General features: G+C 42.3%; 1 protein-coding gene across 3 annotated transcripts in view; it reads left to right on the top strand.

Moving 5' to 3' along the window:
- RPTOR (regulatory associated protein of MTOR complex 1) overlaps positions 1 to 23,833 on the top strand; it is a 285,614-nt gene that overhangs the window by 129,392 nt on the left and 132,389 nt on the right. For all 3 annotated transcript variants that reach the window (XR_003899854.1, XM_024201510.2, XM_024201511.2), the window contains exon 7: positions 8,042 to 8,101. Coding sequence is in view for 2 of the 3 variants with exons in the window: in XM_024201510.2 (XP_024057278.1) it covers positions 8,042 to 8,101 (60 nt within the window). In the remaining variant the exon portion in view is untranslated. The remainder of the gene's footprint in view (positions 1 to 8,041; positions 8,102 to 23,833) is intronic.

Raw genomic sequence — 23,833 nt, forward strand, 5'->3', positions numbered from 1 at the left:
CAATTACGTTGAAGAGAACTGTTTTGCATCTGAATTATAATCGGAGCTGTAGCACCGCCTATAGTAAGCTGCCTGACACTTCCACAGTTATATGTCAAACTTAACTATTTGAGCTGAAATAGCCACTTTGGGTGTCTGCCTCAGGATGAATTTTGTTGGAAAGTTTCAGCAAAATGCAATAGCGGTTTATGAGAACAAGATTAGGGGAAAGTACATTGTTTTGCCTGTGTTAAAAAATTTTTACAGCAGTTTTATTGAGAGGTTCTAGTGCATCTGTGCTTTAGAGCAAGGCCTTGCACTATGACGGGGTACTCTCTAGTGTCAGGGATGTACCTTTTGCTGTTCCTGTGAAAAATTGCCCAAATTTGGCCAAGTTATAAGCATTTGAAAAATCTTTGTTTGCACATGCTCAGTAGAGACTTGTTAGTTTGGCAGCTAAACTCTGGGAAGATTTTATGTGCACTAAGCATGTTCTACCACAGGGATGCAGAGACTGAGCAGGAATTTCCCTGCAATTGCTGCTTCTGGTGCTGGGCACAGTCACTGGGAGCCAGAAGATTGTCTCCTCTGCACTGTTCCACCTGCTGGTATCCAGGCAGTGAGGAAGAGAAAGCAACCTTACTTGAATGCAGAGGGACAGTAGTCAGAGTTGGGGATGGGGAGGTTGGCATGTGTCTTGGTGGAGGGAGTAGAGCTGGGGTGAGGAGTCTGGGACTGGGAGTTGGGCAGAAGACTTGGATTGGATGACGCTCCTGGAGGCGGTGTGTGTGTGGGAAAACTGACAGACTGGGATAATGAGGGGAACTGCAAAGGGAGACTTGAAGGAGGAGAGACAGGACTGGGAAGTGCAGGCTGGAGGGGTTGGGGTAGAAGAGGTCAGGCTTTGAGGGAAATGAGTGCAGAAGGATCTGGGATCACTAGAACCTGGACTAGAACCCAAGATTTGCATCCCAGCATTCCTCTGCTGTCACTAAATATCTGTGAAACCCACTGGCAAGTCTCTCTCTCATCCCCCTCTAGTGGCCAGTCCACCTAGAGCAGTGGTTCTCAAACTTTAGTACTGGTGACCCCTTTCACATAGCAAGCCTCTGAGTGCGACCCCCCTTATAAATTAAAAACACATTTTTTATGTTTAACACCATTATAAATGCTGGAGGAAAAACGGATATTGGGGTGGAGGCTGACAGGTCACAATAACCTCGCAACCCCCCGAGGGGTCCCAACCCCCAGTTTGAGAACCCCTGACATAGAGGATGATAACCTATTACAGCCATTGGTACTAGCCCAAGTGGCACAAGTCTGTTCTGTGGATCTGTCCGTTCCAACATTGCTGATGACCCATGTTAATGTCAAAATGATTCCATATGGTGGAATTTCTGTTTTTTTCAGTGTGGCTTTTTAAAAACGTAGGAAATTATACACACAAAACAAGTTAAAAGAACATTAAGCAAAATTTTTGCAACAGCAAGTACTCAAAAGTTAAGAAATACCAGAATTAAAGATGCTTGTGCATGTGGGACTTCCTGAGGGTTACAGAGTGACTTCCCAGCTGTGGCTCTACAGTAGTGATCAGAGAGAGACAGAGCGATTCTGACATTGGGAGTTTGTTTTTCTGGATATTCTTGACTAATTCAAAGCATATTTGCATTGATATACAGGAAGTCCAACAATGACACACAAAGACAGTTATATGTGCGTGCACACACCCAGAGTTGGAAGGAGTTCTGAGGTGTATCTTTTGTGACTGCATGCGTACTGTGAATCCGCCACTATGAACTATTTTCTTAAAACTGCTTATGCATGAAGTAATGTGCGGTGTTGATGTTGCAAGAGAAATTAATTAGTATCTGTCAACCTATACAATCAAAGTGCACTGTAAGGCTGTTCTTGGGAGCCAGACTACTGTGTTGTAAAGAGTTTCTGTCAGACTGAGGAACCAAAACGTATTTGTTACTAGTACTCAGATATTCTTCACTAGTGACCAGAATGTGCTAGGCATCGTACAGACCTATAGAAAGACCCATCTCCTGCCCTAAAGTGTTCACAGTCTAAAATGTCTTCATTCCCTATTTCAACGATTTGAGCATGTGGTCTTAATAGTATGTAGGGCTTTTAGAAGCTCCTCTTTCTACAGCCTTTCCACTAGGAAGTGGACTCTGACTACATCTTTGGACTCCGAGAAAGTAGAGAAGCATACAGAGCTGTAGGAAAAGGGTCCAAAACATAACCTGGACACTAATTTGACTGGACAGAAATGAGAGATCCCAGAGTGCTGGGTCAGGTAACCTCTTTTTTTTTTTTTTTGGTCTCAAGGGCCCTCTTTCCATCCCTGTTTGAGTGCATAAAGCTGTTAGGAGTCTGTTTCTGTTCAACACTCATGCTCTCTCTCCATGTTATCCACCCAGAAAGTGTGGTGGGTTGAGTCTCTTACCCAGTGTCTAGTAACATCAGGAGAACAAGCTGGCTGAGTCTCAGTTCAGAAAAGGCTGATGGGATGTTGATAGGTTGGAGGACATAACCAGAGGATATGGCAAAGATATCCGCCCCGTAAGGGCATATGTCTGCCATTTGATGGTTGTCAGACTCCCAATTGCTATTAGATGTACATGTATCTATAGAGATCTGGCTGGCTTTTTTACAGCTGCCCCTGATCAGGAGGTTGCGGTCCTTTCACTCTGGCACAGATCTCACTGCTGTCATCCATGCTTTTCTCACTTTAAGATTAGACTATTGCAATAGGTAGGGCTACACCTTAAATCAACTTGGAAACAGAGGCTAGTGCAGAATGCAGCTGACTTCTTGTTTAAATAGTGTATCTTGCCATAAACCTGAGACTGCCAGTTCCAGGATCTTTACTGGCTGCCTCTTGGTTCTGACCTTCTGAAGTCCTTCTTGTCTAGGGATCTGCCTGCCTGAGAGCTGCTTCTCTCCTTATGCAGTGTTAGCAGAGCTGAGTTCTGTGGAGGCTCTCAAGCTGGAGTTCCTTTGGTAGGAGAGAATGGCTGGCATGGGGCTGTCCATGATGGTTCCTTGACTTTGGAATTCTTTCTTCCACTTCCATAATAGCCCAAATCTGTAGTCCTTTAGGAGGCATCTCAAACCCTATCTATTGAAGAAGAGTTGAAGTTTTGGTGGAGTGTGGATTTTTATTTAGTGGGCATTAGGGTTTTACAAGAGCTTTGGATATGTGATCTTTTATAGACTGAAATAGAAATAATTAAGACTAAAGAAGACCACTTGCTATACAGCACCTGGACAGTAAAGCTCTCTGAATGGTAGTGTTGGAACAACCCCAAATTGCTTCTAAATGTATTTGGCCATGGGAAAGGAGAGCATAGCACTTGGAAGAACAGATCTTTGTCAGTAAAGGATGTTGTTTAGATAACTTGAACATGGGCAGGGTTAGAAGGAATTAGTTTTATTGTTAAGACAATGGCCTAAAACTCTGAAGATCTGGACTTGGACCTTGCCCTCAAGGTCACTTAATTTTCAGGCCTCGGTTCCCCATTTGTAAGAAGTGGATGATTAATACTTCCCTACCTTGCAGGGGTGTTGTGAGGATAAATCCATAAATGCTCGGGAGGAGCTTCGATACTAAGGTAAATGGATGGATATTGATCAATTAATCTTTGGTAAGAAATAATGTGATAACTACAGACAGCCCAGCTCTGAGTGGCATTTTGATATAGGGAAAAATCCAATGGGCTCTAAAGGGAAAGATAAATGAATGTCTACATTATTCAAATAAAATCTGTGAAATGCACTGGAGGGTTTTTTGTTTGTGCCTTTTGATTACAAAAGGAGCTCTGGTTCTTTTGGGCATATCTTACTTTCTCCAATCCTGCTTAAAATTCTTTTCACCTCTGCAAGAACCAGGATGAGCTGATTTCTTCTTTTACTAGCATTAGGGAAGGAGAGTCAGGACTTGGCGTCATGCCACCATTAAAGGTCTGCAATAACATCAGGTTCAGATCTCTTTAGTGTGGGCAGACTGATTTTGGAAATGAGACATGTGAGGACCCTTTGCATGGTTTAGCAGTATGAAATGCACACGAGCAGACTGTTGAACTCCTAAGTGATCCTGCTCGCAGCATGATTCCGTAATCCTGTATTTTTAAAGAGGGTTGACTCTGCTAAAGTTGTCACTGCTGATAAAAAAGGTTAGGTACTTTGTGCTGCTCTAACATTATTTTTCGTTTCTCCCTCATTCAGTAGTGCAGTAGAAATTGGTGGGCTGTTCTTCCCTTCCATGAATTTATAGTACGAGGGATTTCTATAACTTATATGAATGCAAAAGATGTTTGTTTCTGACCTTCCAGGAGAAATTGCTGGGAGTGATCCAGAAAACTTGCATATGTCTTAAACAGGAAAGCTGGCCCTTTCAGATACTGAGAGAGGTTACCTACTTAAGAGAAGGCCACAACAAAAATGAAAGCATCAGGAGAATGCAAATGAAGCCAAAGGTTTCATTTACATGTATGTTAAAAGTTAAACAAAACGTACAAAATAGTGTAAATTACCCAGGGTTTGGTTCCATTTTTGGGAACTGTACTGGGTAGCAGCAGAAGAAGAAAGACAAGTGCATGCCTTGGGTTTAGCTGTTGTAGGACTGGTGTTAAATAAGATAAATTTGTTCCAATTCCAAATCTTCAGACCTTTACAATTAGCCTATATTTATCTGTAGCATCTTCCATCCTAAAGGATCTCAAACTCCAAGAGATCAACATGGTGATCTCTTTACTTACCACTAAAATGTAGCTAGGTCTGGGGTGAAGTGCTGCAACTGCATACTATCTCACAGCAACACTACTGAAGAGTTTTATGCAGGACAGAAAGACAATATTGTATCTATTTGCAGTGGTAGGGGGAATTTAGGGAAGCCAAATTTAATTGTCTACTTGAAAAGAAGACAGGACATCCAAAAGAACACCACTGCTTCTCTTTCAAGTAGCACCAAAAGATCTTTCATGATGGTAGGTGGTCAGAACTTTGATTTTGACTTTGTCTTATCTAAAAGATGTGAACTCCTATTGTGACCCCTAACACCATATGGGGTATTAGATCAGTACTGAATCAGAAGGAAAAGTACTATCACTTCCTACAGCACCTTTCTTTCTGGTTTTCCTTGACGTTTCCCAGCTGAACGCTAAGCAAATCAGACCCTGTTTGTCAGGAGAGATCTCTTGCAATCACTTCACTAAGTGGTAGCACTATGATGAATTAAAACACGCATACAGAGTGTAATTTTTGCTAAGTGTGCTTCTGTTTTTTTTTTTTAAACATTCTGGATAACAGTAAACCTTTAGAGCTCCCATCACTCTTGACCAAACTTACAGGATAGTGTTTTGCTAAAAGTCATTTGACCGTTGTGTGCACCTTTCTGCTTTTCCTGTCTAATCACCGGTGTTTACCAAAAGATTTATATGCAATGACTTCCCCCTCTAGCCCATCCTGATGGATTCCTGCAATGATATCACAGCTGCTTGTTTGAGACGACCTGTTTCAGTGAAATGGAAGTGATTGTGAGATTGGTATTGCAAATAGAAACAGAATGTTCTGTATCCTCTACACATATTTTCTGGGCAATCACTACTTTTAAGTGAGGAAATAGAGAGGGACCATTACTAGTTTAAATGGGGGGTTGGTAAACTCGACTGCTTATTTCAGAGTTTGCAGGGAAATGGTGGGGCCTCATTAAAAGAGGGCTCAGACCATTCCCTGCATTAATCTCCTCTGAAGTACAATGGCAGTGCAGTAGCAGTCCCAGCTCTGTATACATAAAAGCCGCAAGCGCTTGCTGTGCTACTTCCCTTATGCTGAATACCAAACAGATACGGGCTGCAGGGTTGTGTTGGAGAAAAGGAGTTTCCCTTACTAATCAAATGCCATCTGCTTTTATTCATTATTCAGTTGCCTTTGAGAAGCCGAAGGCACCATTGAAATATCTGAAATCTGAAGCTTATTTATGTCTTGCCCATAGTTCATTGCCAAAAGCTCCCAAAGGAAGTGCTTAGTGACAGCTTCGTAATGTATGTCATTTGGGGAAATGCCTTTTTACAGCTGACCCTCAAAGGTGCGCTTTATTTTCCTATTTTAGAAATAGAAGGAAACGCTTGACACAGTGATAATTTTTCCAAGTCCACTATCCTGAATGCTTGGGGGCGTGGGGGAGCCCTCTGCCAGAATTCCTTGCAAGAAAGGAAGCTGAAGGATCCATTTGCCTTGTGGCAAGTGACCTGTGCTACTAGACAAGAGATTGTGGTTCAATTCTTGGTCTCCTACAGTGTGTACTGTAAGGGGCTGGGAGTGCTGAGCACTCGTACTCATCTCTCAATGGCCTGCAGCTAGACTGCCTTATTCTGTGATCCTATTAGATTTCACTAAGTAGGGTTAGTTCACGTCAGTGTTTGGATGGAAGACCTCCAAAGAAAATACCTGATGCTGCATAAATTGGTGGTGGTGAGTCGAAAGGTGACATTCTTCTTTCTGAGAAAGTAGTGAATGAATGCACAATGGCTGCAGCATGTCGTTAGGGAATGGCATGGTCATCTTTTGGATGAGACATAAATCGGAGGCCCTGGCCAATGTAATTATAAAATCTCATGGCACTCTTTATATGAATGGGGGCAGTAAACTAGGTCTCTCAGTCGAATTCCAGCTCTGGCTACATTCTGCCTCCTTAAATTCCCCCTGCATTTTGGAGATGGTGTTTTTCTTTGCTGTTGGGCAGTGTTGCCGTGCAATTTCACCCCATGTAGAAATTGTCTATCAATTTAAGGTCCTTTAGGATGGAAGGCACAGAATATCAGAAACAACCACTAGCTGACTATGACACCATCGAGCTTTTCTGAGCCTTGCCCTATCATTGGTTAGAAAGAGGGTGGCTGCAATGCATATTCTGGAAACTAGGGTGTAAAATGGGGAAAGCTGGAGGGTCGTCAGAACTCCACCAGGTAGATGTGTACTCCCTGTGCATCAAGGAGCACAGATGTCTGGGGGTTCTTGCTCGCTGCTGTACCATGGGGAATTGGGCAGATACTTCTCCCACTTATTGGGGATGGAAGTGGCACAGCCATGGATTGGCTTGGAAATGGAGGTGGAGGATTCTCTTCCCTGGCCCCAAAGGAATCTCCCAGCACACAGCCCTGCTGCTCAGACAGTTGCTGGAACGAGGATCTAAGCCTTCGGCAGTTGATCCCCTATGGTTTCAGCTGGTCTTCAGATTCAAGGTCCATTTCAATAGGTTTTTCTCTCCAATCACAAAGGCTAGAAACTTTTTTTAAAATATGAACTTGTATTCTGCTTGAAATGATTTGTGAAACTCTGCATGAGAGGACTGGGGATGTAGTGGAGTCAGTGGAGGAACTCCCCCAAGAAGTCTGGGGAGAGGGAGTTGATGCTTGAGAATTGAGCCCCTATCTTCTTTTCCACCTCAGATTAGCTAGTCTTGGAGTCTCTAGATATGGCAAACCACAGAGTTAACTGGACTCTATTTTTCAGTACAAGCAGTTCTGAAATTGTGGTGCCTTTAATTGCTGGAGAAATGGAATCAATGTTTTGTATTTTAAAATTATATAACCCAGGTGTTTGATCTCGACACGTTGCTCTCGCGCTCTCTCTTCCCTCCCCCCTGCCATGCCAGGTCTCTTCAGGGAAACCCAACCAATGCAGATCATTCTTTCACTAGCGTACACGCGCTCTGCTTTATTTAGTGTCTTGCTCCCCCTCTCCAGGGACTCTGCTGGATGACTGTGAACCCTTTTTTTCTCTCCATGTGTTGGGAAACGTCTCACTATGGCAGTTGCAATCCCACAAGCTTGTCACCGTGGCGATGGAAATCACGGCACGATCATGAGTGCGACGAATGTTGAGAGCCTTGTTTGATTCTCATTATGCCGCGGCAAAGTTTTCCAAGCCGAATGTTATTTTAAAAGCAAAAACACTGTAATAACGATCTTCCTCATTCTTTCCACAGAACCTCCAAGAGTCCTGTCATTAAATATTTAATTAGTGTGAATTATTTTTCTTCTGTTCTCCACAGGTTTTGCATGCAGAAGAGTGTCAGATTGGTGCCAGGAGTCACGCTGGATTTAATAGAGAAGTAAGCAAGATTTTATGACATTAAAACTACTGCTATCCTGACTTCCATTATTATAGTTGGTTTGATGGGGACGGGAAATTGCTCTTTAGTCACGTTGTCCTCAAGATCCCTTCATTCTGCTTGTGGGCATGCACCTCTTTGGGGTGCTTCTGTTGCCCAAGACTCACTTGGGGGTACCAAGTTTCCCTCTGTTCATTTTTCTTTGACTATCTTACCCCGTTAGTCCTTTGTTTTGCATTCGTTCTCATGCCTATGGTGTGTCTCATTATATTGTCTTTACCACCGGCTGGCAGAGCAAGCAGTGACTATAGAAGCAAGAATTCATGCAGGGAACACTGTTTGGATGGAGTCTTACGCTTGCCCTAGAGCTTTGCTCAGTCCTTTTAACTTACAGGTCACGTAGGTCTCATTCCTGGTATGTTGAACATACACTAGCCTGACAACTGTCAGCCCAGAATCCAAACTTCGGTCACCTTTTTGGCAGACAGTATTGTCGAGCCACCTAACGAGTTGTTTTGGGCACACATTGAGAGAGCTTGTCAACAGGGATCAATGGAGATGTTAGATAATGCTCATAGGCTTCCATTTTTGGAGTTACAACTTCACACGCGTTAAGGTCACGTGAAATTAGTTTAATACTCTCAGCCTATATCCTAGCTAACATAAAACCATGTGGCAAACGCCTCTGCTTAAGGCAGGCAAAGGCTGTTGTAGTAGAGAGTGTCTAAAGTCAGGCAGTGAGGTGCATTGGTAGAACTATATGGGAGCATAGAACTGAAATGGTTCCTGCAGTTCTGGTGTTTAGATGCATTGGCAGAGCTGTGTCCATGGGAGACTGGGACTGGAATAGCATGGCCAGGATTGGGATGCACTGGCAGAGCTGTCTTGGGTGCACAGTGCTGGAACTCTGTAGGGGAAGCTTTCACAATACTTGTCTGAGGTGTGAATGTCTCTCGACACAGCTATCATTTTCTCTTTCATGACCCATAAAATCCATTCAATACCCTGAGCCTGTGTGCGCGTGTGTGTGCGCATGTGCGTATGTGCGTGCGTGTGTGTGTAAAATCAGAAAAAACAAGACATGTTTTGTCACTTCCTCAGCACACTGTAGTGTTCTTTCTATTTAATAATGGTATTATATTTCGATCCTTAATGTCATGGAAACCTATAATAATCCTTTCATCCAAGCAATACTTGACCATGACTACTGGCTAATGGACAGCCCAGGGCAAAATGATTGACTAAGTAAACTCTTCTCCAAAACAAAGTCCAGGTTATGCAAGCCACCCAAGCTATTGAAAAACTAAATCATAATTCATCTACTGCATTCTTTGTTTTCAAAGAGTTTTTATAGGAAGGCATTTTTTTGCCATCAGGTGAGGTAGTACATGTTTGTGTGGATGGTCTCCGAGATCTGTGCCACATGGTTAGTATTTTCAAGCTTCCTATTCTTAGAACATTGTGTACCCAAGTTAAATTAGCTTGGAACAATTAATAAAAGATAATTCAATTTCTGAGATGTTTGCCTTGAGAAATGCTCATTGTCAAGATTAATTAGAATAGGCCATGGACTTGGACTTCTGACACGTGAATGTCTAGAGCCAATTATCCTCTTTCAGTTCTCCAGGATTAGAGTCATTCATTCATTCAGGTGAAAGGCATTCTCTGCGGTGTTCGGAGGGGTTGGGTTGGGGTATTCAGTCAGTGGGTACATAGTAGTAGTGTTTTAATGTATAATTTTTTGCTTTTTTTAATAGGTTTTGTAGAGTACAGTGATTTGCAGCTATCATTCATTGCTCCCAGACTGCCAGTAGCAAATGATATTTTGCAACAATGGTGATGAGTGTAGGATTCCATCAGCTAAAATTCCCAGTTCAAAGCGCTGTCTTCTCTTTTGGCTTATTGCATTGGTAAAGTAGATCCATGCAGGGCCGGCTCCAGGGTTTTGGCCGCCCCAAGCAGCCAAAACCAAAAACAAAAAAAAAAAAAAAAAAAGCCGCGATCGCGATCTAAAAAAAGACGCGATCGCGATCTACGGCGGCAATTCGGCGGGAGGTCCTTCACTCCCAGGAGGAGTGAGGGACCGTCCGCCGAATTGCCGCCGAATACCTGGAACTGCCGCCCCTGTCCAGAACGGCCGCCCCAAGCACCTGCTTGAGAAGCTGGTGCCTGGAGCCGGCCCTGGATCCATGTTGAATAACCTGCCCATTTTAATCCCAAATACATTTCAAAGTTTAGTTGAATGCCAGAAAAAGTTCCGTGTAATGTATTTTAGGAGATAGGTCTATATCAGGCTCTTGAGCAGCTTTTAAGTGTTTAACCATTATGGAAGCCATGCTGACATCACACATTTGATCTGTGTGAAAATGGGTCCAGCATCTACAATTTAGGTAGGAGAAGCCAAAGTATGATTCTATTAACCTTAACTTCAAAGGCAGTAATGCATAAATGGGTTCAGCCCATGTCCAAGAGATCCAGTAGACAAAGAACAGGCTTGTGGTATAAAGGAGGAGGCTGAAATCACTGAGGGTCCCTGATGTGATCCTCGACTGACATGAAAGTGTAACTAGGCAAAGCCCTGCTGGAACGGCTTGAAGGACTGGAACCTGCCAGGGTCTCCATGTGGAAGATGGGTGACACGTGGTAACCTTGGCATGCCTATAGATTGTTTATTGTTTTATGACATGCTTTCTCTGTCATGTTTTTGTCCTAAATAAATGTGAAGGCTGGCTGGTCACTGGTAAACACATTCAGACCCTGGAAGAAAGCAGAATGGCTGGGGCTGGACAAAGGTCAGTCCTGCTGGGATAAGCACAGTGAATTGCCGGGGACTTGCAACCTTAAATCCCTTGTTAAGGAGGTGATGGAGGTCCCCACCCAAAAGAGGTGATGGTTGGAGACCGGAAACCTAAAGGGGGTCCATGAGGGTGGGGGCAGAGTGCATTTAACCCCGGAACTGTGACAGCACTTATCCGCTTGTTTCTGAGTGAGGATCCAGCCCAAACCATTGACTAAAACTGGCAGAGCAAGGCCCTTGGGTAGTGACAAATTATGCAGGAAAACAAAGAGAAATCTTTTCAGCTCATCGGCTGTGAAAAAGAAGCCGATGCAAAACAGGGTCAGAAATCTGTTTGCTAAAGTAAATAAAAGAACTAGGAGAATTAATTCAGCTCTTTCATCCATCTCCAGAACTATTTTACATTCTCCATCCCCTAACTCACGAGCCATGTCGAGCTTTTAGGTTTTGTTTTCATTACACCAGCAGTGAACACATTTGACTTTTCTTTTTCCTGTTTGCAATATGCTTCATGGATTTTTAACTGAGGTTTTCTAAGTGTCACACTGCACATTGCAACAATGTTTATGCTGATTCGTCCTAGCAATTGCTATAAAATCTTCATGTCAACGTATAGATTTTTGAATAGTACAGGTTTTTAACTAATGCACTGTTCAAGGTGCAGGGAAGATGGACCAGCGTTCTTTGTAATCTGTGAAGTATCAGAGGGGTAGCCATGTTAGTCTGGATCTGTAAAAAGTGAGAGAGTCCTGTGGCACCTTATAGACTAACAGATGTATTGGAGCATAAGCTTTCGTGGGTGAATACCCACTTCGTCAGATGCATGACATGCTCCAATACGTCTGTTAGTCTATAACAGGGGTAGGCAACCTATGGCATGCGTGCCGAAGGCGGCACGCGAGCTGAGTTTCAGTGGCACTCACACTGCCTGGGTCCTGGCTACCAGTCCAGGGGGCTCTGCATTTTAATTTAATTTTAAATGAAGCTTCTTAAACATTTTAAAAACCTTATTTACTTTACATACGCAATAGTCTTGCGTCTGATGAAGTGGGCATTCACCCACGAAAGCTTATGCTCCAATACTTCTGTTAATCTTAAAGGTGCCACAGGACCCTCTGTTGCTTTTTACAGATTCAGACTAACATGGCTACCCCTCTGATACTTAACAATAGTTTAGTTATATATTATAGACTTATAGAAAGAGACCTTTAAAAAATGTTAAAATGTATTACTGGCACGCGAAACCTTAAATTAGAGTGAATAAATGAAGACTCGGCACACCACTTCTGAAAGGTTGCCGACCTCTGGTCTACAGGACTCTTTGTCGCTTGTAATCTGTGAGTAATTGGAAGCGGCTCATTGGTTTCTGTCTCTTATTCTATCTTGCTTTCTGATTATTGAAGGGAAAATGGAACCTGCCCAGCCCAACTCAGCAAAGCTACCAAAAGCAGCTCTTCCAGTTATTTTCAGTAATGTGCCAGTGATGCAGCAGCTGCTCTTCTCCATTGGATACTGTGCCCTATGGCAGTGCATGCCCCTTGTCCTTGGGCGAGAGTGTTTGCAAGGAGGTGAGGAGCAGAAAGGAAACCTGCACGCGGGTTATGCCTGTCTCACCGCAATGCGCACAGTGCCTGCTAATGCTCTTTCATTAGCTGAGGGTGATGATCTGGTGGCCTGAGGGTTCCTCTGTTTACTCTTAAGCTTGGCAGGGTTTGATTTTTATCAGTAACTGTCGGTAAACGTCAATTTCAGCTGGCACAATGCAGTTGATGAAAAATTATATCAACCAGTAACAGTGGATGTGCCTGCAATGTTCGGCAGTCACCAGCCCTGTGGCCATGGAGGGAACCCTCGGCAACCCTGCTGTCATGCGAGTGAGTAGGTCCGTGACTGCGGAGCTGCAGAGGGCTCCCTGCACTGCCTCAGGGTGGGTGACACCTGATCCCTGCAATACAAGGTGTGGGAGGAGGCCGTGTTCCTGGTGGAGCAATCTTAAAAATAAATTTAAGGAGGGGGGGGGAAGAATGCTGCCAAGCCTACTTACCCTGGAGTGGACAGAGGGATGTTGTCCTGAACAGTTCTGATTTTGAGCTGTCTGGAAAGCAAAACTAAGAGGTTCTGTCTCTAAACCCTGAAGGAGTCGTCCATACAAGTGGCAATCTCCTGGGAGTACCATATAAATATATTATTAAGCACTGACATGAAATAACAATTAGGTTAATTATCATTAAGAATATTCTGTGTGGAAGGGTATCTGTCTCTCCAACTGGCATGCATCATGTTCTTACTCGCTTAAGAGTTAGAGTAGGGAAATAAGCTCTCAGGGCCTGTGTGTGCCAGGAGACCAACCTGCTTCCCTTACTACAGGGATGAGAGTACTATTGGGAGGGACATACAGTTTCAGGGGCACCGTGAAGGGAAGAGCCTAAAGAGGTCAGAGTTGAAGCTCTCCTTTTCCTAGCCCCAAAGGATTAGATATGCTCAGAGGGGAAGAAGTGGCATTTCTTCTTATGGTCAGAGAGACTCTGTCCTCCCCTTCCAGGAGTAGGCATAGAAGACTAATCACTGCCCCCTAGGTTTCTGCCTCCCGAGAGGTTACTAAAATGAGTTGAACACCAGTGTCCTCATCTGTTTTCCTCTTCTAATATTTTGCTTTAGAACAAGGGGTTTCCACATCAGACATGGCTGGTCCCCTTTAACTGAGTCACTTGTACCTACAGATGGAGTACAAGATCTTGTGATTGGCTTGTACTATCCCTAGAAATTCTAGCACCCAACACGGTAGTCAATAACAGCTAGGTGGTTTGCCTTTGGAGCTGTGCACTTCCTTTAAACCCAGATTATTGGTACAAGATGCTCCCAACCTTGCAATGGTACTTTCAAAAGAACTTGAATTCGAGTGGAACAGTTTTAGTTCCATCACAGGAGGCTTCCATACTATCCAGCATTAATGAGCTAAGAATGGTCAGGCACTCCCATCACCTGATTGGCAGGTGTAACTAGCATTCCTTCACAGATCATTAATGATAATCCATTGCAAATATGTGAGTACCTCAAGGTGAAATGGAGGAGAAAAGTTGTCTCCTTTGAAAATCGGTTCTGTTTCACTGCTAGGTGGGAATACAATATGTGAAGCCACTAGCTCAGCTTGAAAATGCAGGATATCTAGGCTGTGTAACTGGGCAGCTATGTGTTATACTGCTCATAAATAGCCAGTGGGCAGAAGGCTTCAGAATATTCTCAAAGATGTAAAATCATAAATTAAGGGGCAGGGGAACGGGATTAATCATTAAACTGCTACGTATTGACAAAGCTGTCGAACTGGCTGCCAAGATGGGTTTCTTGATTTATTGTGTAATTTGGCTGGGTGACATACACATGTCCTTATTGCGGTCATCTTTTTGTGTTTTCAAGGCAAGTGAGGTTAAGAGTCCTTGTATAACTCTAAATTGAAAATGACAAAACTGACATCTCTACCAGTGGGTGAGGTAATATCTGTTATTGGACCAACGTCTGTTGGTGAGAGAGTCGAGCTTACACAGAACTCTTCTTTGGGTCTGGGAAACAGGACTACAACAATGCTGTATTCTCTACCAGTGTCATTTTAAACCCACCTGGGCCACTTGTATCTTCTACTTCTCCCCCTGAATCTGTTTCATGGCTGTTGCAATAGCAGCATTTTAAGCAATGGAATAAGAAAAGTCAGAGTATATTAAAACAGGCAGATGTTGTGGGAACGGGGGGAGCGGTTTACTTTGTTGGCTTTGTTCTTTAGTCTGAACAAAATCCTAAGCACTGTAAATTGGTGACATAATCAGTCACTAAAATCTTTCTGTATTATCTAGAGCAAAGTTATAATGAAATTGTGGCCAAACAGATGTTATGAGTCCACATGATAAAAAGCATAACATCAGGAGAGAGTTAACATACGTTACTGATTTTACTAGATTTATAATAATTCTAAAACCTAAATACTTAAAGCTAGAATAATTCATTTGTTTCAGCAAGCTGTATAGAAATTGCATGAAATTGGTAGCTGTCTATGCTGTGGTCATGTTAGTAAATGCTCTGGATTGCAGTAAGCTATCTAAACAACAGAAGCAGAAAAATAAATAAATAAATAAAAATGGAGGTGGCAAAATAATTTCTTAGTTTTTCTGACTTCATTAACCACAGTGCTAAAAAATCATGTCTGGTCAAGTGACAGATAAATTAGCAAAAGCTATCCTGTCAAACCTTTCTGTCTGCTTGGCATGAGAATCTAGAAGCACATCTTGTTTCTTAAATATATTAGAAAGAAAAGGAATCCTAACGATGGTATTCGTCCAATACTAGATGGAAATGGTGGAACAGTCAATAATAATGTAGAAAAAGCAGAGGTGTTCAATAAGTATTACTGTTCTGTATTTGGGGAAAAAGCCACATGATGCATTCATATTATATGAGGGTGATAAAGTACTTTCCATTCAACAGTAACTAAGGAGGGTAAATAGCAGCTAGTCTGGATAACTTGCATCCAAGAGTTTTAAAAGAACTGTCCAAGGAGTTCTCTGTACTGTTAATGCTGATTTTTTCAATAAGTCTTGGACTGTTGGAAAAGTTCCGGAGGACAGGAAGAAAGCTAATGTTCCATTATTTAGAAAGGCATGGTAGACTACGCTCATAATTATAGGCCTGTCAGCCTGACTTTGATCCTGAGCTAAGTAATGAAATGGCTGAGATGTGCCTCGATTAATAAAAAATTAAAGGAGGGTAATTCATGCCAAACAGCATGGGTTTATGGAAAATAGATCTTGTCAAATTAACTTGATTTTTTATGTGATTACCTTTCTGGGGTCGTGTAATAATTTTTGTTGTCAGAAGAGGGTCGCGGTGCAATGAAGTTTGAGAACCCCTGATCTAGAACAAAGAACACAATGGTCGAACCTAGAGGAGCAAGCTAATGGATTTTCCATTTCTAATTTATTATTGGATTTATTAATTCCTTCTGTGTGTCATTAAGTAAGTAGTTTTTAGTACGTGAGGGTAGTGGTTTGGTGAACTGTGATTGGGAAGTCAATGCATGTATAAAGGTTGCTGTAGAAAAAAGCTCAGAGATGAGAGGGGAAAATTAATGGGACATCAAGCTGGGCATCACTGGCAGAGCAGGTATGCAAAAGATCTGTGATTTGTACAGAGGTAGAATCCTCCAGGGTCCCTAGGGTGACCAGTTAGCAAGTGTGAAAAATTGGGACAAGGGTGGGGGGTAATAGGAGCCTATATTTAAAAAAAAAAAAAAAAGCCCCAAATATTAGGACTGTCCCTATAAAATTGGGACATCTGGTCACCCTAAGGGTCCCAGAGGTGAGGATGAGAAGTTATAACTCAATACTACTGACTAGTGGGAACCAGTGGAGGGAGGTTCATGGTCCGGTCAAATGAGAAAAATGATGATTGCACCAGGAATTCTGCATGTACTAGAGAGGAGCCATATTGGTTTCAGGGAGGTCAGAGATGGAGGAGGTTGTTGCAGAGGTCAAGGCAGGAGGTGACTAGGGTGTGGACAAGTGTATTGGGGATAAGTGGGGGAAGGGTCAGATTTGTGAGATATTGTGGAAGGAAAAAATGGGGGGGGGGTGTCAGAACTCCACTCTGTAAAGTCGGTTGTCCTTCCTAAGGCTTGTTGGTTTTGCTCTTGGACCTCTTAGCCACTTCGGATTTTATGTAGCCATTGGCAACTATGGTTCAGTGCAGGTGAACCTCTGCTTCCCAGTGAGCTTACTAGTTTTACCCAGGTTTAGGAATCAGTTTGCCTGAAACAGATGACTGATGACTCTCCCTAGATCAAAAAGCAAACCAGGTGCTTGGCCTTCTAGTCCTTTGCTCAGGCCACCACACCCCGTGTAGTATATTTCTTTTGCTGTTGCTGAGACCAGAAATCAAGTGTTTCTCAGTATTGCACTCAAACTCCTCACAGTGCTGTAGGGGGTACTTGTTACAAGAGTTTTTTCTGAGTTCTTGCTCCTTCTTCATATCTCCATAACATACTTTTTAGAAGAGCTGCCTTCCTGAAAATGTTCTGAATGAAGGTTCCTGAGGATAGCAAACATTAAAACCTTTTCATCATAATCTGATAAAGATATCAATTATAGAGAACACATGTTTTTATTATAGTTCCACGACAAGTCTAGCTAGACAGTAGTGCATAATGTAATTTATAATTTAGCTGTCTTTAAACCTAGGAAAGGAGTTTGTTTTCTAATTAAGATGACGAGTTTAGGAGTAAATTACTCTGCACCTTCTTTGAAGAGCCCAGATTTCTAATTATCTAGGCTAACCCAGCAGCCTGATGAATAAGCATGTTGCTGCCTCTACAGTGCATTTATATTAACAATCCTTTGAGAGGGAGCCAAAATAATCCATATTTCGGAACTAATGCTGGAGTTAAGTAATACAATTTTTAAAAGGAACATACAGAGGAAACCTGGGAAACTCAGGGGACTGAGAATGATGTAGAGTGCTTTTTTCCAGTGGGGCTATTTGTTGGTGTCTGGTACAGATAATTAGTGAGCAGAAGTCCCTCTCATCTGATCGCTGTTCAGTTTTTTTGTCTGAAATGAGTTAATGGTTACAATCATTTGTAATGACCAAATACCCATGGTAAAAAAAAAAACCCATCACAATTGACATGAATCATATTCCCTTGCCACCAATGTTTTGTTACACATCTTAGCAGACATACCATGTTATCTGTGGGACATGGACAGTCTTCTAAACCCTAGATATAGTCCCTGCAGATCAGGGTTGAGTCACATAGGCAGGAGCAGTATAGCTTGCCTTGCTGCTGCCTGTTCTGTAGCTGTTTTGAGAACCCAGATCTCAAGTCTCTGGGTCTGACAATCAAGCACCTTTCAACAGCACAAAATTCACTTTACAAAAATTACTAGAAATAACAAGTTTGGTACTAAAATTACCTTTGTTTCCATTATAACTATTATGGAGTGTCACAGGCTGGAAATCAGTAATTCATTAGTGTCTGTCAGTCACTGATAAAATGAGTAATGATTCACAAGGAACTAATTTAGAGATGAAGTGGGAAAAACAAAACCCGAAGAGACTGCACAGCAGAAAGAATGTGAGTAATTGGGGAAAATGTAGAAATCATGCTGTAAGGTAACAAAATAACAAATGCCCAGAGAATCTTAATTAGTCCGAGTTGCCTTTAGAACAGTAGATTGGAACGGAGGCAAAGTAGTGTGATTAGTTAGTTAACAGTAGTTTAGTTTTTCATCCCTGGAGATCCCAGTTCAAATTATGAGTAGGTCAGGGACGCTTAGTAATTTTTAGACATCCCAAACCAACACACCATTTGTTGGGATTAGCAAGTGTCTACTCAAGAAAGACCCAGGATTGGACTGAGATGACAGTGGCCAGGTCACATGATATGCACCCATTGGCAGATGTCTGAGGGGAAAATCTACGCAAAGGCAGGGGTAGTGCAGGAAGTCAATCAGCATGAGATTCACACACTCCACATAAGACAAAACCGAACACATTCAAAATAGCCTCTCATCCCTTCCCCTCTCTTTCTCTTCCCCACTCCCACTCCATTAGAGAAAATTCAACAGAAGCAGAAAACCAAGAAACCTGGTAGGAGAAGGGAATGAAGACACCTTTTCTGCATGGCGTTTTGATAGCAGTCCTGGAACTGTAACAAGCTCAGTTTCAAACATTTGGAACACTAATTTCCTCTTATTGTATGCTCAGCTGATCATGTACTTTGGCATTCAGAATGTGATCATCCTTCCCTTTAACAGCCTTTGATTTTGTATAAATTCATTTCCCCTGGTGCTGGCTGCGTGCTTCCTTGGATACCAGTATGTATTAGCCACATGTCAGTAAGGAAGAATGAGGCTTTATGTGACTCGCACTTCCCCTTAGAATTCCATGAAGGGCCTTTTACAGTTGTCAGAATCAAACCGTTCTTCTCACAACACAAAGCTCTATTCTCAGCTCCCTTCCATTACTTTTGAAGTCAAAGATAATTGCTTTTATCACTTTTCTTTCCTGAGGGTTAGCATGTCCAGCAAGTTCTTGCTCGTCTATTTAAAGCAAACTCCATCCACCAGTTGCCACTTTTGCCCAGTAGCCATTAGCAATGACATTCTTTCATTCCAGCTGAAAGCGTCAGAAGGATCAGACCTGTTCATGTTTTGATAAGAACGGCACTGGCTTCATCCATTTTTAAATAAAATTGTTGCTAAGACTAAACATGATTCTTTTAAATAGTTTGCACAGCATGACTTTGTAATCTATTCTAAAATTTTCCATTGACGCTGGTCAAAGAAACAGTGCTAGAACTGGTTTTGGTTTGTTTTGTTTTGCAGCATGGGAATAGCCAGCAAGGTGCATATCTCAGTGTATGGGAAAGAAATATTATTGATGGCATCAGTAGTGTGGCTTGGTCTATAAGGCAATGAGATCCTTGCCCCAAAGACCCTGCAATCTAAAATAGTCATGAACACACCAAATAAAAACAGTCCAAGGTGTGTAGGAAAGGGAGAGAGAGAAACAGTGGGGAAAGTAATATTGACTTGGGAGGAAATATAATTCTTAGTTCACTTTTGAAGACTGCAAACTTTGGACCAAAGCTGGGCAGTTCACAGCCCCGGAATTGCTTCTAGACAGTGTAATGGAAGACCCCAAAATTTGGCTTTAAATATATTTTGAGATTTAAACATGTCGGCAACCAAAGGACAGTAGTGACAATTCGTCATCATACTTAGCTGACAAACGTGGCTCATTAGTACTTGAGTTGAGGGATGGGGAAGACTTTTAGATTGTCTTTAAGAATGATGATCCAGAAGGTTTTATCTTTGGCAATGAATCATTTCTTATTGAAATGGAGCACTTAGTTTTATCACCATTGTTAGATAAAGAGCCAGGCGCTTGTTTACTGCAAAAGCTTATTGTGTATGCGAAGTAAAGATCATACTCAACAAGATGGTTTTCATGGCAACACCATTCCATTGCTTAATAAAGATAGATGGCAGGACTGAAAACAAAGACACAAAGTTTTAGAACATTCCAGGATAAATGCTGTCAGAACTTTAACTTTTATTGATTGTCTCAAGGAGGTGGGCGAGGTTTCAGGAGTTAGCCAAATCAGTTAGACTCATGTCCTTTCTGTATCAGCCGCTGTATGGTAATGAGAGAAATGCTCCCTTTGATTGAACTAACCATTGAAGTGCTGATGTATCTTTCTAGCTGAATGACTTACACTGCAAGATCCTGGCACTTGTGTACCCTTTGGGCTTCCCCTCACGTATGCTCTTTGAGACACAAGTAACAAGGAAGCCCCAGAGCTAGTAAATACACTTCTACCCCGATATAACACGAATTCGAATATAACGCGGTAAAGCAGTGCTCCGGGGTGGGAGGGGGGGCTGCACATTCTGATGGATCAAAGCAAGTTCGATATAACGCGGTTTCACCTATAGTGCGGTAAGATTTTTTTGGCTCCCGAGGACAGCGTTATATCGGGGTAGAGGTGTATTAGCATTGGTGATTGGAGCCCAGCAGAGAGAGCTACCATACCTGCTGCCTCACCACAATCCCCGTATCTTAAAAGATAGGCAGGAGAGGGATCAGTGGTTATACTAGTGGCAGGACCTAGCCGGGAGCAAGTTCGTAGGTTTGGATAACCATCCCAACTTTGAACTTTCCCTTTCACTGCTTGTGAACACATCAGAGAATATTAACTAGAACATTTTGTTCTAACATGTAAGCCGTACATTTTAATGTGCATCTCAAATTTATACACATTAGATGTCCAATAGTAAAGTTAATGCGGTGAAGCTTTTACCAACTGAGGGGGGGAAACCTGGCTTCCTTTGAAGTAAATGTTTCCATTGTAATTAAAATGATTCACAGGATTTTGCTAAATTTCTGAGGACATTGACAGTTGCACCTGGCACAAGTTCAGTGACCTTGACATTTCATGGTCCGCACTTTTCACAATATACTGCAGTGATTTAGGGCTTTGTAAAGGTGACTGTTGGGAATAGTTGATGGAAGAAGCAATGGATACTGTCGATATGTTACATCACAGCCAAGAGCTGAGGCAGTGTGGCCTCCCTCCCTCTTTCTTTCTTTCTTTCTTTCTTTCTTTCTTTCTTTCTTTCTTTCTTTCTTTCTTTCTTTCTTTCTTTCTAGATTTAGAAATGAAGTCTGCTTGGTCCTTGATGTCCAGGGCTCTCCAATGATTGTCAAAACATAATATGAAAGACATCAGGAGAAGTGAAACCAGGAAGGCAGCAAAATCCCACATGAGACAAACTCTTTGTGGAGCTTTGCTGCCTTCTGCTCGTTCCATGTTTGTTTATTTTAGTGGCCACATACCCAAAAAGGTAAAAAGCATTTACAGGTCTGTCTCATCTTACGCGGGGGTTCCGTTCTGCGGTTAGTGCGTAAAGCGAAAACCGCGTATAGCCAAAACCCCATTGAGTTCAAAGGCGGGCGAAATCACCCGCACTACAGGTATAGCATTAAAACTGTTGTTTTTCTCTTTTTGTTTTTGTTTTTTCCGACCGCGTAAAGTTGAAATTGCGCATGTTAAATGCGCGTAAGATGTGACAGACCTGTATAATAATATGATCAGAGGACTGCCTTGAAAGGCCTTGTCCCACAGCGTGCAAGCAAATACACTGAGAATCTCTGCAATTTGCTTCATCTGAAAAACAATTAAGATACTCAAGTCCAAGGAAAATCTGCGTATTCAGTGGAACTCTGCAAAAATAAACAAAAAGAAAGCTAACTCCATTTTCTGAAGGGGGATGGAAATGAGACTATTTAATGTAAGCAATCAGTTTTTATTTTATCATAAAACTGTGAGAAAGGAAATAAGCAATGCTTTACTTTTCCTCCAACCTTTTATTCCATATTTTTTTCTGTAGCATTAGGCAGCAGCTCCCATAAGTAATGGGTACAGGCTGATACTGCTGAATTTCAGTGCAGGTTGATTGGGTTTCTAAGGTTGGTGATGGACGTATTCAATTTTTGGCTGATTAATTATCCCTATTATTGAATTGATCTTTGTTTAAGCATCTGAGAGTTGAGAATTGCTCCTCCAGTCCCCCTCTGACGTTAAAATTTGATTCCCAGGCAAAGATGAGATTGACTGTTATCAGATCGTATTCAGATAAAAGCCCTTTCCCCAGATCATTCAGCCTGTCATCCAGGCAACACAAGCAGTTTAATCTTTACTGCTGTCACAGGACAGGAGATCAGGACGTCTCATCTAGGAACAGAAGAATTGCTGGATTTTTTTAATGCAAAGATTTATCCTGCTAATTTTTCCAAACTTAATTGAGTCTCTGTGTAACATGCAGAATAACAGTGCAGTCAAATACCTTCTAATGTATGCTTGATAGCTGCAATTTAAAATCTATAGGCCCTGGTATGTGTGCAGACAGACATTATTCAGAGTACTGCCTAAGCACTTATGTACCTGCCTTCCTCCCAGGGCCGGCTCCAGGCACCAGCAAAGGAAGCAGGTGCCTGGGGCGGCCAATAGAAAGGGGCGACACTCCGTCCATTATCGGGGTGGCACGTCCGGGTCTGCGGTGGCGGCACTTCGGCGGCGGGTCCTTCACTCCCTCTCTTCCTCTTCAGTGGCAGCTCAATCGGGTTTTCTCTCCCCTCCCCCCCCCACTGCTTGGGGCGACAAAAAAGCTGGAGCCGGCCCTGCTTCCTCCTGTTCACCTTCTCACCCAATAATAATACATAACATTTATCTAGCACATGCATCTCCAAAGCACTGGCAGACCTTAATGAATTTTCACAACACTGGGAGAGGGGAGGCAAAAGTTTTCTCCCCATTTTATGCATGGGGAAGCTGAGGCACATGGAGAGACAATTTACCCAAGGTAACATAGGGTGTCAGAACAGGGAGTAGGGCCAGATAATTTTTGACTACCATCCCATGCACTGGTCATTAGTGTGCACTGCCCTTCACAGGCAGACATTCTTTTGCACAATACCTTACAAAGGTTATAGTCTTACAAAGGTTTCTAACATTGTAAAGGTTCAGGACTAACACCTACTCTTATCACAGAAATTGTTTTTTAAAAAGCAAACATGTCCACAGTACAATATATGCCCTACTAACGAGCAATTGTTTTCAGTGCCAAGCCTTTTAGTGAAAAAGTGTAAAACCCCATACTGTTTCTCCAGAGAATAGCTTGGATTATTCAAGTCTGAGGTTGCTTCTAGGGAATGGCTGCAGGCAGCAGCTTCCTATTTCAGCCTGTCATTCACAGCTAAGAGCACCAGCCAAAATACACATCTCTGTGCATCTCACATTTAATAAAGAGAATTAAGTGTGAAATTGTTCTTGGAAATCTCTCTGCCTCTCCCATGTGGACCGAAATTTGGTATTCTGAATTCTGCTCTGATGTGAGTTCTTTCTACTTGCTTTGAAAATTAAGTTAAAGGGACAGACAAGTAGCTTAGGATCAATATTTGCCCTACCAAAAAGCCTGAACAAGGAATGCTTTTGGATTCCAGCTATACTAATATAACTTCACTATTTTATTGTTGAGAACTGTCTGGAATGTAAGTGTCTATTTCTATGGAACCTTCACTGAAGAAGTTATGTGCCCTTGTGTTCCCTCTGTGGCAGCAGTTAACAAACACAATTTCTAGAGATGTATATTTTTCCTCTCATTCCAAACCAACCCAAGATTTTTTAAAAAGTTTTGAATTTCAAGCAGCTTGAGAAATACTGAGTTACAACAAGGGAAGACAGACTCCTTCTGAATCCTGCACTGGACATTGTGGATCCCTTCCCACATGTTTTTGTGGATGATCTGAAGATGGCTGGTAACAGGCAAATGATAAATTCACCTGCATCATTTAGTTTTGTCTCCAGACTTTTAAAGTCTGAACGAATGTTA

The sequence above is a fragment of the Terrapene carolina genome, unplaced genomic scaffold (assembly GCF_002925995.2).
Source record: "Terrapene carolina triunguis isolate 2854851 unplaced genomic scaffold, T_m_triunguis-2.0 Scaffold192, whole genome shotgun sequence".
NCBI classification, from domain to species: domain Eukaryota; kingdom Metazoa; phylum Chordata; order Testudines; family Emydidae; genus Terrapene; species Terrapene triunguis.